The sequence below is a fragment of the Sorex fumeus genome, unplaced genomic scaffold (genome assembly GCF_029834395.1).
Source record: "Sorex fumeus unplaced genomic scaffold, SorFum_2.1 ptg000008l, whole genome shotgun sequence".
NCBI lineage: Eukaryota > Metazoa > Chordata > Mammalia > Eulipotyphla > Soricidae > Sorex > Sorex fumeus.
The window spans coordinates 50,596,260-50,612,909 of NW_026606065.1; the positions used below are offsets into that span (position 1 = coordinate 50,596,260).

The following is a 16,650-nucleotide window of genomic DNA, read 5'->3' on the forward strand; positions in this document are numbered from 1 at the left end:
TATAGAAAAGGATGTTTTAAAAACAGGCACAGTGTAAGAGCTCTTCAGTAGTTAAAGGATAAACAGTGAGATGATAGGATAAGAAATAATTTTGTCAGGAATGACAATGAGGGAAACTTCAGTTGGGAGTCCTGTCCTCAAAGAAGACACCCAAGCATGTATTTGCATAGGTGAAGCAGGGCTAAATGGAGTAATTTGGAACAGGCACCAGCAAATGTCACATTCTTTGGGATGATAGATAAGATCTTGGCTGGATTTGGCATCTTTCGACATCTTCCTACCAGAATATTTCTGGCTCTATTATAACACCCATTTAAGAAAGGTAAATTGAGACAGAAAGAAGAAAAATCATGATGTGTCCCTGCTGTTTGGAAGCTGGGGTGCACTTGCGCAGGATGGGGGGTAAGGAGGACTCCAGCAGAGAATACTGGAGGATTAGTTTGATTACATTAGGAGAAACCAGTCCAGAGCGTGGATAATAAACTTGGAGACCAGAATACAAACCCAAGACAGCCAGGTCAGTCGGCAGGAGGACTGGGACAAACAGGCTGCCAGGAGGTAACTGGGTAGCAGTAAGAGGAGGGATCTGAGCAGAGTGGTACTAAGTGAGGTAACAGTGTGCACCAAAATCCTAACTATCTTTCAATCACTATAGGGCTGGGGTGGGAGGGAAGGGATGTGGGGCAGGAGAGGATGTGGGGCCAAAGGAAAGCCATGAGCACTTCTGTGGGAGTTGGTGGGGGGTGGGGGCGGGCTGTATCTTTGCAACCAGAAACGTGAACACTACTCTAACCCTCTCCCCTGAACTATATAATAAAACAAAAATTAAAAAAAAATCTGCCCTGAGGTAAACATGGAGAGCAAGAATTTGAGACGGACTCTGGTTGGTGAATTCTTTCATGTCTGTGAAAATCGACTTTTCAAAATAAATAAATAAATAAATAAATAATAAAGCACTAAATTTTCTAAGGAAAAAGAAAAAAAATTTTTTTTTAAATCTCTTCCCACCCAGAGGGCACACAGCCACATCCCAAACGCAATGGTCCAGGGGATGTGCGGTGCTCCCGAATTACCCAAGCCCCGTCCCTGAGGTAGTGTTTCTGTCAGCAGCACACGGTTGAGTGGGGCTGTGAGGGTGTGTGTGTGTGTGTGTGTGTGTGTGTGTGTGTGTGTGTGTGTGTGTGCGCGGGGGGGTGGATAGCGGGCAGAGCGCGCCGCACACTCTCCTCCGCGCGGCGGCCGTGGTGGACACGTCGTTCCCTCCTCTTCCTCGGCGGTCTCCGTTCTTCCCACCTGGCGGCCACCCCATTACCTGAAGCCCCGAGGGATGCAGCTGACAGCCGCCCCGCCACCGTCCACGACGCTTCCGCAAGCTGCGAGGAAAACCCGGAGAGGCGGATTCTCTTCAGATTCTGCACCAGCCTCGGTCCACCCCGCCCCCCCAACTTCCCCCCCCCCCCCCCCCCGCCCCAGCCACACACCCAGAACCCCGAGGCCGAGCGAGCGGTGGCGGGGCGGGGGAGGAGGGAGGGAGACAGGGAGGGAGAAAGAGGGGGGGGGGGGGCGGAGGAGGGCGCGACTGAGCATGTGCGGGGCGTGGCGCATGCTCAGTGCGGCCGGCCGCTTCCCATTGCGGGTAGCCCCGGCGGTGGCAGTGGCGGCGGCGGCGGCGGCGGGGCGGCAGCAGCGGCAGCAGCAGCAGCAGGAGCAGCAGCACCACAGCAGCGGCGGCGGCGGCGGCGGCGGCGGCGTAGGCACCGCCTCCTCCTCACACTCTGGGGGTGGCGGGGTTAGATGAGCGGCCCCGGTAGCGGCGAGGGCGGCGCGGGGGGGAGGAGGAGAAGAAGGAGGAGGCGGCGGCGGGCGCTGTCTTTGTAGTCTCCCTGCTGCGGGAGCCGGAGGCCGCTGCGTGGAGTCGTCGTCGTTGGAGAAGGGGCGCTCCGGGGTGTGCGCGCGCGTGTCTGTCTGTCCGCCCGCGCGGCCCGCGGGGACCAGGCGGCGGCGGCGGCGGCGGCGGCAGCGACGACGATGATGATGTGCGCAGCCACTGCCTCCCCCGCCGCCGCCTCCACGGGGCCCAGCGGGGACGGATTCTTCGCGGCGGCCGCCACCGTCTCGTGCTCCCCGGCGCCGGGGGCGCTCTTCATGCCGGTTCCCGAGGGCGCGCTGGCGGCCGCCGGGCTGGGGCTGGGGCTGCCGGCCGCCGACTCGCGGGGTCACTACCAGCTGCTGCTGTCAGGCCGGGCCCTGGCCGACCGCTACCGGAGAATCTACACCGCGGCGCTCAGTGACAGGGACCAGGGAGGCGGCAGCGCTGGACACCCGGCCTCCAGGTGCGTCTCCCGGGGTGTCGTCCTGGCACCTCGTGTCTGTGTGTGTGTGTGTATGTGCTTGCGTGCGTGTGTGCGTGTGTGTGCGCGCTCGTGTGTGGTGTGCATGCGTGTGTGTGTGTGTGTGTGTGTGTTGGTGCTCACGTCGCTGACTGTCGCCTGCGACAGATACAGGATGGTAGAGACGCATGTTTGAGATGGGAGAGTGCGGTGGCAGCACTTTCTGCTCTGTGTGTGTGTCTGTCTGTCTGTCTCTCTTGGGGGGGGTATTAGGATAGGAGGGAGAGGCTTCAGGAGAAAAGGTGATAGGGTGGATCAGTTGTGACACGTGTGTATTGTTGAGAAAGGGCTAGGGTCGCGGGGGGGGGGGCGATTGAGGAGAGGCTTTGGCTGAAATTGTCAAGAGAAATTTGCAGGAGTGGCGAGGATGCAAGTGTCGTTTCCAGTGTCTCTGCCGCATTGGCATTTGCGCGTATTTCTCAGCCTCCTTGACCTGCCTGCCTCCACTCCTCACACTCCCCCCTCCCCTTGCCGCCCCCAGACTTTCCGTAGTACCCCTCGTTCCATCTCCCGTTTCAAAATAAATCTGCTTTATCCTCGAGGGAGCAAGGGGGGTGGTTAGCGGGCAGTGCTGTGTATATAAACCGGGCTGTTGGGAGAAGCATTGGGGTTTTAATTTTAAGAGATTTTATGCGAAAGGGATACAGAGGGACATTTATGTGTACGTGAAAGGGGTCTTCTAAGTGTCTTTTTTTTTCTCTAAGAACTGTGTCTCGATAAACCTGGCCTTTGGTGTTCTTAGAGATGTGGTCGTTCTTGTGTTTTGATGATCCACCGGCCATTTCCCTTCATCTTTGGTGCTATTTCCTCTGTCACTTACAGGCGTTAGAGGTTAGAGTAGCGTGAAACTAAAGAACTTAGAATCTGACAGCTGGCATAGCGTCACACATAATGCCACCATCTAGAAAATGCAGTTCTAGGATCTCTTCCTAAGCTCACAGCACCTTTAGATTCCTTGATGTGGTTGTTGAGTCACTTTCATTTTCTTTTTCTTAAAATGGGGGTGTCTTTTTTTGCAGAGGGTTCTCCTATTGTTTTCATTACCATGCCCTTACACGCCATATACCCTGAAGGGTGGCGACTGACCTGTTTCACCAGCTTGGCTTTGACAGTGGTAATTGGGAGTTGGCTTCTTCTTCTTCTTTTTTTTTTTTCCTCTCATACCTTTTTGCAATACATGGGGAAGGCATAGTAATTTTTCAAGAAAGTTGCAGAGCTAACTTTTATTGAAGGTGCAGTTTATTGAGAAATAGCCAGGTGCTACTTTAACTAATTATCAAAGGAAGTCAGATATTTGCAGTTTACCAGTGTGTATTGTGCTCTTAGTCATTGCAGAGAGTTGCAAAGATGGAGCTTTGTTCACCCTTTTCCTTTCCAGGATAAACCATTCTTATCATCTGTAATTGTTCATAGGCTTGGGCACTTGAGAAATTTTTATCACATGATTGTTAATGTGTGTAAATATCTTTTTGTATCTAAATGCAAGGCCTAAAAGGCATAAGTCTGTTTCTTGCTAGTGATTTTGAAAATAGCAAAAACACCTTACATACCCTGCTCTAGTAATTAAGGATGATTTTGAGTTATAGATTGCCATAGGTTCTACATCTTTACAGACCTGTTTCAGAAAACTTAAAATTTATTTTATGTTTTCAAACATGCAGTAATTTGTGACAGGTATATTCTTGTTTTTCCTTTTAACTGCACGTGTGTAATAACTTTATTTCTAGGTAGCAAAATAGAATTGAATGTATTAGCAATTTTATGAAAAATTAATATAGTCATAGAAAATTAGTGAATTTTGGCCTTTGGTTGTTTTTGTGTGAGTTATCAGTAAACTAATGAAGAGTTTAAGTATGTCAAGAAGTACTCAGGGAAATCACCCTTTAATTTGTATTATATTGCCTTCTGGTGCTTGTTCAGAGCATGATTTATTATGGTTAATTTTATTTCTGCATGTCATCTTGCAACAACTCTGATTTGCCTAAGAAAGTGGTCATTCTTTTTTTTAAATTAAAGATGCTAGGAAAAGCGGAGGTGAATTTAGGTTTATGGATTAATGAAATTATTGGTGTAGGGCACTAGAGAAATGAGATCTTTCAGAGATAGAATGAAGCTTGTATAAAAGATAAGCTCTAGTGGTCTAGTAGTTTAAAGGTGTGTGAAGAAGATTGAAGCTGAAAATGAAATCAGAAGATAAAGAAAAGAACTGAGACAGTTGCATCTCTAGGCCCAAGACTTGGATTGAAAGGCCTTAGCAATGTAAACTACTGAAGAAAGTGAAAATACTTTGTTGGTCACTGAGGAAGTGGTCATAGTAGAGCAATGTGGTGAAGAGTGAATGAGAGATGCTGGGGCAACAGGAAGATGCGGGGATGAGAAGATTTTTGAGTATGGGTGGAGAAATTACAGAAGAGAAGGTATAGTTGATGGGGAGAGACTCAGACAGGTTTAGGTGATAGCTGCAGCAGTAAGTCATTGAAATTAGTGACTAGTATTTTTTAATATAGAAAGGAAGGAGGTATTTATGAATATGATGGCTAGGAGTTCTTGTAAAGAATCGTATCCTGTTCATTTTCAAAATCCCAGTGTCTGTCATAGTTCTTGACATTTATTCTGTAAGCTCAAAGTGCCTATGTGTGCCTTCTGATTTTTTTAGGCATTGAAAGTAGTAGCGAACATGATAGACAAGACTTCTGCTCTTATTGAACTTAGACTCTAGTAGAGTGTAATTAACAGATGATAATTTTATATTAAATAATTGAAAATTTTATGTAGTTAATAACTGAGAAAGAAATAAAACCAGTTTCCTATTTGGCATAGTGTGGGATATTTTAGGGTAGGGGGATTAGGGTCGGCTTCTGGGTGTTCACATTTGAGTTGAATCATAATGATAGATGGCTAATAATCTAGAGAAAGTATTTTAAGGAAAATATAAAGGGTTGGGAGTGGAATGACATCGATATGTTCGAGGAACAAAATATGAATGTTGGATTGATGTTGAATGAATTAATTTCTGTGGATTGTGTTTTTGGTGTACACACAGTAGCATAGTTCAGGGATTCAAGTGTAATGTAGTCAGTGAATTTGACATTTTAATAATGGTTAAAGAGTGTAAGGTCTGATGCTAAACTGCCTTTAATTCCTCACTCCCACTTTTTAGGTTTTGTTTTCTTGAGCACATTGTATAACTTCCAACCCTCAGTTTTTATTTCATTTTCATTTCATCATCCTGTTATTTGTCGATTGCCTTGAGCAGGCCCCATTAACGTCTCTTTCATCCTATATGTTTGTGATGTGCAGTATATTGATTCAGTATTTGTGAAGACAGTACTTGCAGATTAATTACTTAATTTTCAATTAAGATTAGTTAACCTTAATTATACTGTTTTTGTTACTCTGAGGCCCTTTAAGATTTACTTTAGGCTGGAGCGTGGGCTTTCCATGTTGGAGTCTCCTATTTTTTTCCCACCCCCATACCAGATGATCCACTGAACAGTGCCAGGAGTGACCCCCCAGCACTGCTGGGTGTGGCACAAAAACAAACAAGAAGTTTTTAATAACTTTCAAATTTACAATACATATTAACTGCAGTCACTGTGCTGAATATTTTATCCCTTTGTTTATTTTATACCTGGAAATCTGTTCCTCTTTGTCCACTTTCACTCATTGTCCTCCCCCGTGCCCGCTCTCTGCCACTATCAACCATCAGTCTGGTCTTTGTACTCTAAGTTGAATGTTTTTTTTATCATAAGAAAATTCACCTATAAATGGTATTTTATTGTATGTCTTTCATTCACTACTATATGTAGCATAATTCCCCCAAGATCTTGGTCTTGCAAAGGACTTTTACTTTTTAAGCTATTGTTTCTTTTATTGTTGAGGGGTGTATGAGGACAGGTATGTGGCTCTGGCTCTGGAGATTAGACACAGGGCCCCACACATCAAGTCATGTACTCTACCACTTAAACCACAACTGTGGGACATTGTCTTCCTTTTTAATGGCTGAATAGTATTCCAGTCTGTGCATACATGGTAAATGTACATACACAGTGTATACATATGTACCTATGTATATAAGTGTATATACATGTATGTAGATAGAGATATTTTGTGTTTCTGTCCATACCAGGCGATGCCTTTGGCTTACTCCTATCTTAGCTCAGGGATCCCTCCTGAGGTGCTCAGGGAACTGTATGCGGTACCATCCAACCATATGTGCTTCGATAATTAACTTGAATTGGCCACACAAAATGCAAGTGTCCTCTGTGCTGTACTGTTTCTTTGACTTTTGATATATATTTTCTTTATTTATTCTTTTAGCTGGTGGGCACTTTGCCTCTCTATCTTGGCTATTGTAAAAATGCTACAATAAACATAGGATGCATATGTCTTTTGGAGTTAGTGTTTTCCTTTCTTTGGGATAACTATCTTTAAAGGGAATTGTCAGATCATATAGTAGTTCTATTTTTAATTTTTTACAACCTCAATACTGCTTTCCATAGTGCTGTACATAGCTGCATAGGTACTGTACCATGATGTACAAGAGTTTTCTTCTCTCCATATCCTTGCCAGCATTTGTTTTTTATGTCATTTTTGTAATAGCCATTCTATCAGATATGAGGGGATATATCATTGTGATTTTTAATTTATATTTTTTGGTATATTTGGGAGGTTACACCTGATAGTGTGCAGAAGATACTTCCTGCTCCGGGTGACTCCTAGTGGCAGTCAGGGTACATTTTGGTGCTGGATTTTGAGCCTGGGCCATCTGCATGCAACACATGTGCTCAGTTTTTCGAGATACCGCTCTACCCCTATTCATGGTTTTAATTTGTATTTCTGAGATTGACATTGAACACCTTTTCATGTACCTGTTGGGAACCTGTATGTCGTCTTTAGAAAATTGTTCATATCCTTTTCTTATTTTTAATCAGATTGTTTATTTGCCATTGTATGAATTCTTTATTTTGAACATTAAACCTTTCTCAGATACATGATTTGCAAGTACATTTTCCTGTTAGATAGGTTGCCATTTCATTTTGTGGATGGTTTCCTTTGCTGTGCAGAATTTTTTTAGTTTGAGGTAATCCCACTTGTTTAACTTTGGCTGTTCTCTTGTATGTATAAAGGGGTAATAGTAACAGTGATAGTAACATTTTGTGTATTAAGTAAATTCATTTATGTAAAGTGCTTGGCACAATGTTATATATGAGTCTGTATGAGTTATTGCTTCTGCCTCCAGTGAAGAGGCAAGTGGGGTTTGGAGAATTAAAGAAAAGGAAATGATTGGTCAGGCCAGAGAGGTAGTATAGTGGTTAAGGAAACTGCCTTGCGCCACCACATAGTCTCCTGGAACCCGCTGGGAGTTATCCCTGGGTGCAGAGCCAGGAGTAGGTCCAGAGCACAGCTTGGTGTGCTTCTAAGAGGAAGGGGGAATGTTGGGGGGGGGGAGGGGGAGGGAAAAAGAAGGAAGGGAGGAGAGAGGGAAGAGATCTCTGTTTATTTATTTTTTGTTTCCTATTGTTTGTTTTTGTTTTGTTTGCTTTTGTGCTCAGGACTTACTCCAGGCTCTGCACTCAGGGATCACTCCTGCCTGACTGGGGGACCATATGGGGATGCGGGGGATGAAACCTTGGTTGGCCGTGGCACACGCCGTACCCTGTACTATTGCTCTGACCTAGAAAATGATCATTTTCACTCTCACTTTTGGACTCTATTTGAATGTGGGAATGCTATTTCATTTAACCAGTGAATAAATACAACTTTAAAATGCATAAACCAACTGAAAATTGGAACATTCATTAGGGAGAATATTTGACAGGAAATAAAGGAATTGTTTGATCAGCTTTTAATGTGGATAATAATATAGAAATTGCATTTAGAAAGAATCACATAGCACAGTGGCTGAATCTGCCCTGGAGGCACAACGCCATAGTTGAAATCCTTTTTTACCTTTCTTTGTATTAAGTGAGAAAAGTTTATTATTACTTCTTTGTCCGTTGCTTTACTTGTAACCTAATAGGGTTATTGAAAGACATTGTCTATGAAATATGCTCATTAATGTTAGCGTTGTTGCTGCTTTTATTATTATTAATTGTTAATTATGGTTATAATTAAGTCACATCCAATCAGCATGATATCCTCAGCTTTTTCACTCAAAAAAAAAAAAAAGGAAAAACCTGCTTATTCCATTCATTCAACTCACTGGACTTAAACATAACGGGGGGTCAAAAGAAAAAAAACATTTTTTGGTGACAGTGGATTGACCATATGGTAAAAAGGAATGTAATGCTAGAGGGAACTGATAGCTTGGGAGATAGTCAGAATATTTGGATGATGAAATGGTAGAGGAATAACTTTAGTGAGAATATGAGAAGAGATGTTTAAAATGAGTTGATTTTCTTCCCTAAATTAAACCCATTTTATTTCTCCTTTTTAGTTAAATGATATTTGAACCTATTCTTTAAAAAGTTGTAAAAGGTTAAGTTTCCAGTTAATCTATCAAAGTTTCAGGGATATTGGCCCTATGAAAAATTATTAATTCAGGGTTTCTGCACTTTATTGTCTGGGAGCAGGTGAAAGATGATACAAAGGTGTCCATAGTTATAAAAGTGTCCATTGAAACAACTTAGAAAGCAGGGATGGTATTCTGGGCTGGCACAGAAAGCATGAGCGAGAGGTAAGAAGGCAGAGCTTGGGCCAGATAGTACAGCAGGGCAGGTGCTTGTACACCGCTGACTCACGTTGCATCCCCGGCATCCCATATGGTCCCCCTGAGCACCACAAGGAGTAGTTCCTGAGTGCAGAGCCAGGAATAAATCCTGAGCACCGCCAGGTGGGGCCCAACCCCCCCTCCCCCCAAGGTAGAACTTTTGAGCCAAGCCTTAATTTTAAGGTTACAGAACTCCAGAATGAGTTGAATTCTTAGAAAATGAATGCTATGCAGTGTATGTACTCGGGTTAGAAAGGAATGAGCCTCCCTGCTTTAAAAAATGGTACTTTTGTATTGACACCCTTGAAATTATGTTGCCCCTAGTTCTTCTGACCCTCTGTGGGTGCCTGCAGGAATGTTCTGGCTAGAGGGCAATTAGCATGAAGACAGACCTGCTCCTTTCTCCCTCGCCCCATGCCCCTGCTCTTACCCCAAAACTACTAACTAGAGAAAGTACTGGGCCAGATAAGGGAGAAAAATTCACTCAGATACAGGCAGATGCACACAGACTAGCACAGTTATTTCCTAAATTCACAAAGGCATCCCACAACACTGCAAACCACAGAACACCACAGAGTATTTTAGAATTTGAAAGGAAGCAGTGCATCGTCACAAACCCCTAGTTTCAGTTAGCTATTTCACAATTTGATGAAGTTGGATTTTTATAGTTGCTCTTACAGATCAAGCACAGTGCACATGGAAGCAGGGAAAAGGAAAGGGGAGAGGTGTGTTCACTATGATTCCAAGTTTGACGAGTTATGCATTGCCCTGCAGGTCCACATATCATGCTTGTTTATTAAGTATTTATAAGGATCAAGAATAAGATTTCCTTTTAGTTTGTGCATATTATTTTTTTCAGATAAATTGTTAGAACATAGATTCTTTTTTGTTTGGGGGCCTCACCCTGCAATGCTCAGGGCTTACTCCTGGCTCTATCCTCAGGGATGACTCCTAGCGGATTTGGTTGACCATATAGGGTGCTGGAGATACAACTCAGGTGGGCCTTGGGCAAGGCAAATTCCCTCCTTACTGCAATGTCTAGAGCTGGACATAATTCTTAAAATTGGTTTCTCTCTCACACACACGTTGTGGGGTATACCAGTTGATGCTCTGTGTTTAGCCTTGGCTCTGCTCTCAGAGAAGTTCTCAGGGAACCATATAAGGTACAAGGCAAGCTGTCTGCCTGCTATACACTGTCGTTCAGGCCAGTTTGATTTACTTAATGAACATAGTTGCTGTTCATTTCTCTTGACTTAAAAGTATGGGAATGTTGCTGGCAGTGATGGTGAAAGTGCCCAGTAACAGACTTCTTTTTATCTGTGTGGACTATCAACTGCTATTGCTGAGAGTTTGGTCTCACAGCACCAGAGATTAAACCACCCCTTAAGGAAACCAGCCAGTCTTTATCCCTGGGAAGGATCATGATTTATGTGGAGTGACTTCATTACATATTCTGAGTCTGCATTTGCTTTTTCAGTTCGTAGGGGCTCAGCCAGTGGCATTATCCAAGGGCTTACACAATAGCAGCAGGTTCATTAGTCGCTTCATAGTAAGGGGCTACCATAAGGGAGAGTCTGTGGAATCATTTGCCTCATCACGTACCACACCACCTAGAAACTGCTGACCTTTAAGTGCGGTGCAAGTCTTTTGATGGTTACAGCCACAACGGTTGGAGACCAAATGAAATACACAGCATAGTGTTTAATAAGTTGTATCCAAACAATAAGAATTCATGTCCCAACTACTCATTAGCCATTTGAAAGCAATGCAACTGTGGTGTTTCGACAAAATACTCTACAAAGGATGAATTCTATTTCCAGTGTTCCCAATAGGAATGTAATTCAGAATTACTGGTAATTTAGCGTCACCCTCAGTGATCCATTGGGGAGTTACAGCTGCCAACCTCTGTAGCTCTGCACACTCGGCATTCAGCGATTCTGGGTCACAGGGGTAATATTTCCAACAAATGATACTTTTTTCCTTTTCTTCTCTTTCATTGTGTTGCTGAGAACTAAAGTCTTGGGCCATTGATTTTAGATTTTGCTTTTTATGTATGTAATGATTTTCATCTGAGCACAGCTCCTTTGCTTTAGTCTCAAATTTTGATGCTTTAGATATCTTTTGTCATTAAATTTAAGACGTTTTCTAATTTACTTTATAATTTCATCTTTAGTTTGCACTTTATTTAATGTTTACCCATTTGGTATTTCTGTAAATTGATAGAAATATCCAGGTGCCAAAGAGACTGTACAGGGGATAAGACTTTGGCCTTCCATGCTGCTGACCCTGGTTCAGTCTCTACCACCACATATGTTTCTCCCTGCTTTCCAGGAGTGGTCCCTGAGCACAGCACCAGGAGTTAGTCCTGAGCATGATTGGGTGTGGCCAACCCCCTTCCCCCAGTGTCTTTCTAATGTACTTTACAGGTGGGTTTGATCTTAAAATTTTAATGAGAAGAGCTTAGATCCCATGACGTGATCTGACCTCATAAAAATACAATACATATTTGAGAAGAATGTGTTCTGTCACTTTTGTTTTTAGATTTCCTTATCAATAGAAGTAGTTTCATAGCATTGTATCTTTTTGTCTTTGTACTCATTTTTTAATAATAGTTTTATGAGAGACTGAGAGACTAGTATTGAAAATATTTCACCTTAAGTATAATTTTGTCTTTGTCCCTTGAATTTTATCATTTTTTACTTATCTCCTTTGGGACTCTGCCATTAGTGTCATGTATATTCATGATCTTAAAACTTCCTGATAAATTACTCTTTCACCCATTTCATTCTTATTTTTAATAATACTCTGCCTTGAACTTACTTTATTTGGTAGTAAAAATAGCCTCTATAGTCTTCTTATGCTTTCTGTTTGCATACTAATTTTTTTCCCTATTTATTTTGGGTCTACTTTTATTTACATACTTTGTATCTATCTCTTTTCTGTGGGTAGTTGTGTTTGAACTTTTTTTATTCTTTAAACAAACTCTCAATCTTACTTTTTATTTGGAGAGTTTAAACCTTTAATATTTAATAATTTGCTTTAAGTCTATCATTGTATTGTTTTCTTTTCTTTTCTTTTTTTTTTTTTTTGGGTCACACCCTGCGATGCACAGGGGTTATTCCTGGCTCATGCACTCAGGCATTACTCCTGGCGGTGCTCGGGCGACCATATGGGATGCTGGAAATCGAACCTGGGTCGGCTGTGTGCAAGGCAAACACCCTACCCGCTCTGCTATCACTCCAGTCCCTTATTGTTTTCTTTTCTTATTTTTTGTTCTTCTTCATCTTTCTTTTGAATTATACAGGACTGGATCTCCTTGTATTGATTCTTACTGCCCATGAGATTGCACTATATATACTTAACCTTTCATAGCCTACTTAGGGGTTACTGTTATACTGCTTTATGTATTCAAAAAGAAACTTTGAACTTAATAGGTCATTGAAAAAATATCTGCTCTCCTTGCCACTGATGTTATGTTATAGTTGTCATAAAATTTATGCTTGCATACTTTGAAAACTATGTTGTATAATATAAATTTGGGTAGTCAGGTAGTTTATGGAGTGATAGAGCTTTGCTTATACAAGACCCTAAGTTTGATCCCCAGCACATAAATAATTATATAAGTTGTAAAGAACAAGGAAAAAATAATTCTCTTTGCTTATATAATTATTTTTGTTGTTTCTCCTTTGTTCCTGAAGTTGCATCATCTCCTTTGGCCTAATGTTCCTACTCTGATATTTCTTATAGAGGGGTCTGCTGAGGATTTTTTCCTTCATCTGGGGATTTTTTTCCTCCCTTCATCGAAGAATGACTTTATTTTGCTTTCATTCCTGAGGAGTATTTAGATGAATATAAATGAATACTAACTTACTGCCCTTTGGCATTTTGATATGTTGTTTTACTATCTTTCTATCACTTTGTTCTCTAATGAGAAAGCAGTTGGTGATTTGAATCACATTCTCTGTGTTGTACATCACTTTTCTCTCTCTGCTTTCAAGAACTTTTTCTTTGGTTCTCATTAGTTTAATCTGATGTGTCTACTCACTTTTTTTGTGACTACCAATTATTTTCTTTGAATGTATTCTCTTTGGAGAGTGCTCATTTTCTTGCATCGATAAATATGTCTCACCAAATTTGATCTTACTGGCATCATATCTTAAAATATTCTGCCTTTCTTTCTTCCAAGATTCCAAAGACAGTTGCAGTGAAACTTCATTTAAAAATTTTTGTCTATTTTCTCTTGGATTAGGTCACAGATTGTTTTTTATTTCATACATTGTGTTATTTAGCATTCAACTTTCATTTGGTTTATTGAAATCACTGTCACTGTCCTCCCATTGTTCAACCATTTGCTTGAGCGGGCACCAGTAACAGCTCCATTGTGAGACTTGTTGTTACTGTTTTTGGCATATTGAATATGTCATGGGTAGCTTACCAGGCTTTGCCGTGCAGGCAGGATACTCTCGGTAACTTGCCGGGCTCTCTGAGAGGGGCAGAGGAATTGAACCTAGGTCGGCCGCGTGCAAGGCAAATGCCCTACCCGCTATGCTATCGCTCAGGCCTGGCTTATTGGAATATTGAGAACTTTTTAAAAAAAAATTGTGCCTCTTCAGCTAGTGCTCAGGGAGTCATTGGAGGTCACAGTCCCAGTGATACTGGGTGGGGCTGATGGCTCAGTGCTAGGGCCCAGTGATGCAGCATCATTGGGGCCACACCCAGTGTTGCTGAAGGGGGATACCCCTGGAGATGCAGGACATATACCCCCAATACTCTCCTATCTTCCATACACTTTTTTCTGTTCAGTAGAAGCAACATGATGGGACATGTTTATAGTACTTTAAAAAGTTTTGCTTAGTTGGATGATCTCAGGATTGACGTTGTTCACCCTTAACCCCTCAACACACACACACAGCCCTCTTCCATGGATTGAGCCCATGCCTTATTTCTATCCCGATCACATTGTTGCCTGCTTTTTGCTATGTGAGAATTTTGAATTGTTTCCTTGACATTGTGTTATGTGTTGCTCAGGGGCTATTCCCAGCTCAGAACTCACTGTGTAGGTTGCCATCCACGTGGTACTCAGCATCACTCTGTGTCAGGGAAGGAACCTGGGCTTCCCACATGAAAAGCATGTACTCCATCTCTGTATGGCATCTTCCCAGCCCCATATATATAGACTCTGGGGATTAAGAGGATAATTTTTATTGTGGCTTCCTTTTTTTGCGGGAAGAGGATTTGGGCTGTACCAAGCAAGTGGTACTTGTGGTCTACTTTCAGCTCTTTGCTCAGGGGTTTTTCCTTGTGGGACAATATGGTTTCGAGGTCGACCACACACAAGGCAAGTGCCTTAACCTCCATACTACACTATCTCTCCCCTTCTCTCCTCTCCTGTCCTCTCCTTCTCTCCGTGCTCAGAGCTTACTCTTCACTCTGTGCTTCTGGTACAGAGCTACAGGAGAGGGGCATATGCAGTGTGGGGGAATTGAACTGAGGCAGCCATGTATAAGTCAATTCCTTACTTGCTGTACTCACTTCTCCAACCCCTATTTGGTTTCTTGTAACAGAATATCAACCTTTACATTCTTTTGGCAACTGTGATGTTTTACCTTCAGTGAGTGATGGTTCAAATCTTAGGTCCATTCTCAGACCCTGTTCTATGTTGATTTGATTCTAGTCTGTACCCATGCATCCTCAGAGGAAGCCCGTTAGACTTATATGACTTGGTGAGCTTAACAAATTCCTTTTCTCCATGCTTCTCCTTTCCAGAATTTTCTCCACATTTTTTTCTAGCAACGTTCAAGCCCTTTCTTCAGTATTTTTGTGGCCAGAAGGATAGGGTTCCTTTTGGAGTTGTTCCTGTGAAGGCAGTGTTTGCATTCTGGCCTTCAGGCAGAGCTGTTAGAGAAAGGAGAGAGAGAAAAAAAAGAACAGAACAGAAAAAAATAAAAGAGAAAGCTGGGAAGCCAGCTTTCTTGTGGGTCATTTTTCCAATTCTGATTTATCTCCATAGTCTGCTTTTGCTTGCTCTTCTATTTTTCTTAAGTCTCTCTCTCTCTCTCTCTCTCTCCTTTTGTATTTTGTGTAGTTTTTAATTGAAAATAATGGGAAAGATATGCTGTATTGGGTTAATGCCATTGCACTGGAAACAGGATACCTCTTTTTACCTTTAAATATTAGTCCTTCAACTAAATTGTGCATAAATATCTGTACGTGTTTATCTTGTGCTTAGTGTTTGTTGGATTCATTAGATGCTAGTTTTTGTTTGATTTGGCACATTTTGAGTTTATGTTCTCAAATATTTTAAACCTAGCCTTTCTTATTTTCTTCTGGGAATTCATTATATAAGACAGCTTGACATTGTCCCAGGGACTCAGTAAACTTATTTTGAAAGGGACCTGATAGCAGATACTTGAGGCTTTGATGTAGGTATTATCTGTTGCACTTATTCAACTGTGTTGTTACAGCTCCAAAGCAACCATAGACAGTACGTAAACAGATGAGCATGGCTGTGTTTCATTATAACTATATTTACAAAAATAGGTTACTAGCTAAATTTGGACTACGGGTCCTAGTTCCTGACACTTGAGGTGATAGTCTGGAGCTATATTATGAATTGAGAGGTAAAATTCAAAGACATGCAGAAGCCAAATATTGGCAGTCATTGAAGTGTGGTGGTTTTGGGTAAGTGAGAATAGGGCATAGGAGAAGAGACTGGAACACTCTGTTAGAACCAGGTTATTTTGTTTTATTTGAGAACAGTAATGATAGAGTTAAACATTCAAGTTATTAAAAAATAATAATAACCTTTAGTAGCATTGTATAGAATGAAAGAGTATGAATTCCCAAAGCAGAGAATTGCTTTAAGGAAGCAGTTGCAGTAGTTCTGACAAGTGAGAATAAATCCTGAGAAAAAGCAACAGGACTAGATGAGATTGAATAGATTTGAAATATATTTTGGTGTTAAAATGATGAAGAAAGATTGATGTAAAAGTAACGAGATTTTAGGTATAGAAATGATTTCCTTGCTTACCAGAGGGAAGCAAGGAAAATTCAGCTTCTTAATAGTCATTCATGATACCCTTCTCCCTAAATTTTATTCATTGGTTATTTCAGTCAATACTGTGGTTTCAATTATTACCTAATTGTGTTTGACTTCCTGGTCTGTGGCTTGTAGTTAAATTCTTTCCCTTGATCTCTAAATCTGTATTTTGAAGTCTACTGTTAGGAATCTCTTAATTCTATCTCAAATACATTATGTTCACTCTATTCGAAGGATCTCACAAGCACCCATACTGTCATTTACAAACTTCCTCTTTCCCTGTAGGTCTGATAAATAGTAGTCTGAGACGTCCTCTCCAAGTTGGCATTAAGAGACCCTAATAATCCTAACCCACTCCCCCTCACTTCCTTTTCCCAGAAGACTGAGAGTGGGAAAATGAATTGATGTCAGATGGGGAAAAGGGAAGTATTTCTCAATAAAGATAGTAGAAATTAGTTTTTAAAGGGAAAGAAGGAGGAGGTAGTATATGGGAGAATAAAAAGTTTTCT

The 16,650-nt window shown here is 41.9% G+C and overlaps 1 protein-coding gene across 1 annotated transcript in view; it reads left to right on the forward strand.

The window, feature by feature from the left end:
* Positions 1-1,801: 1,801 nt before the first annotated feature.
* MYCBP2 (MYC binding protein 2) overlaps positions 1,802-16,650 on the forward strand; it is a 225,675-nt gene continuing 210,826 nt past the window's right edge. The window contains exon 1 of the mRNA XM_056109890.1: positions 1,802-2,333. Within this exon, the coding sequence (XP_055965865.1) occupies positions 2,029-2,333 (305 nt within the window). The 5' untranslated portion in view covers positions 1,802-2,028. The remainder of the gene's footprint in view (positions 2,334-16,650) is intronic.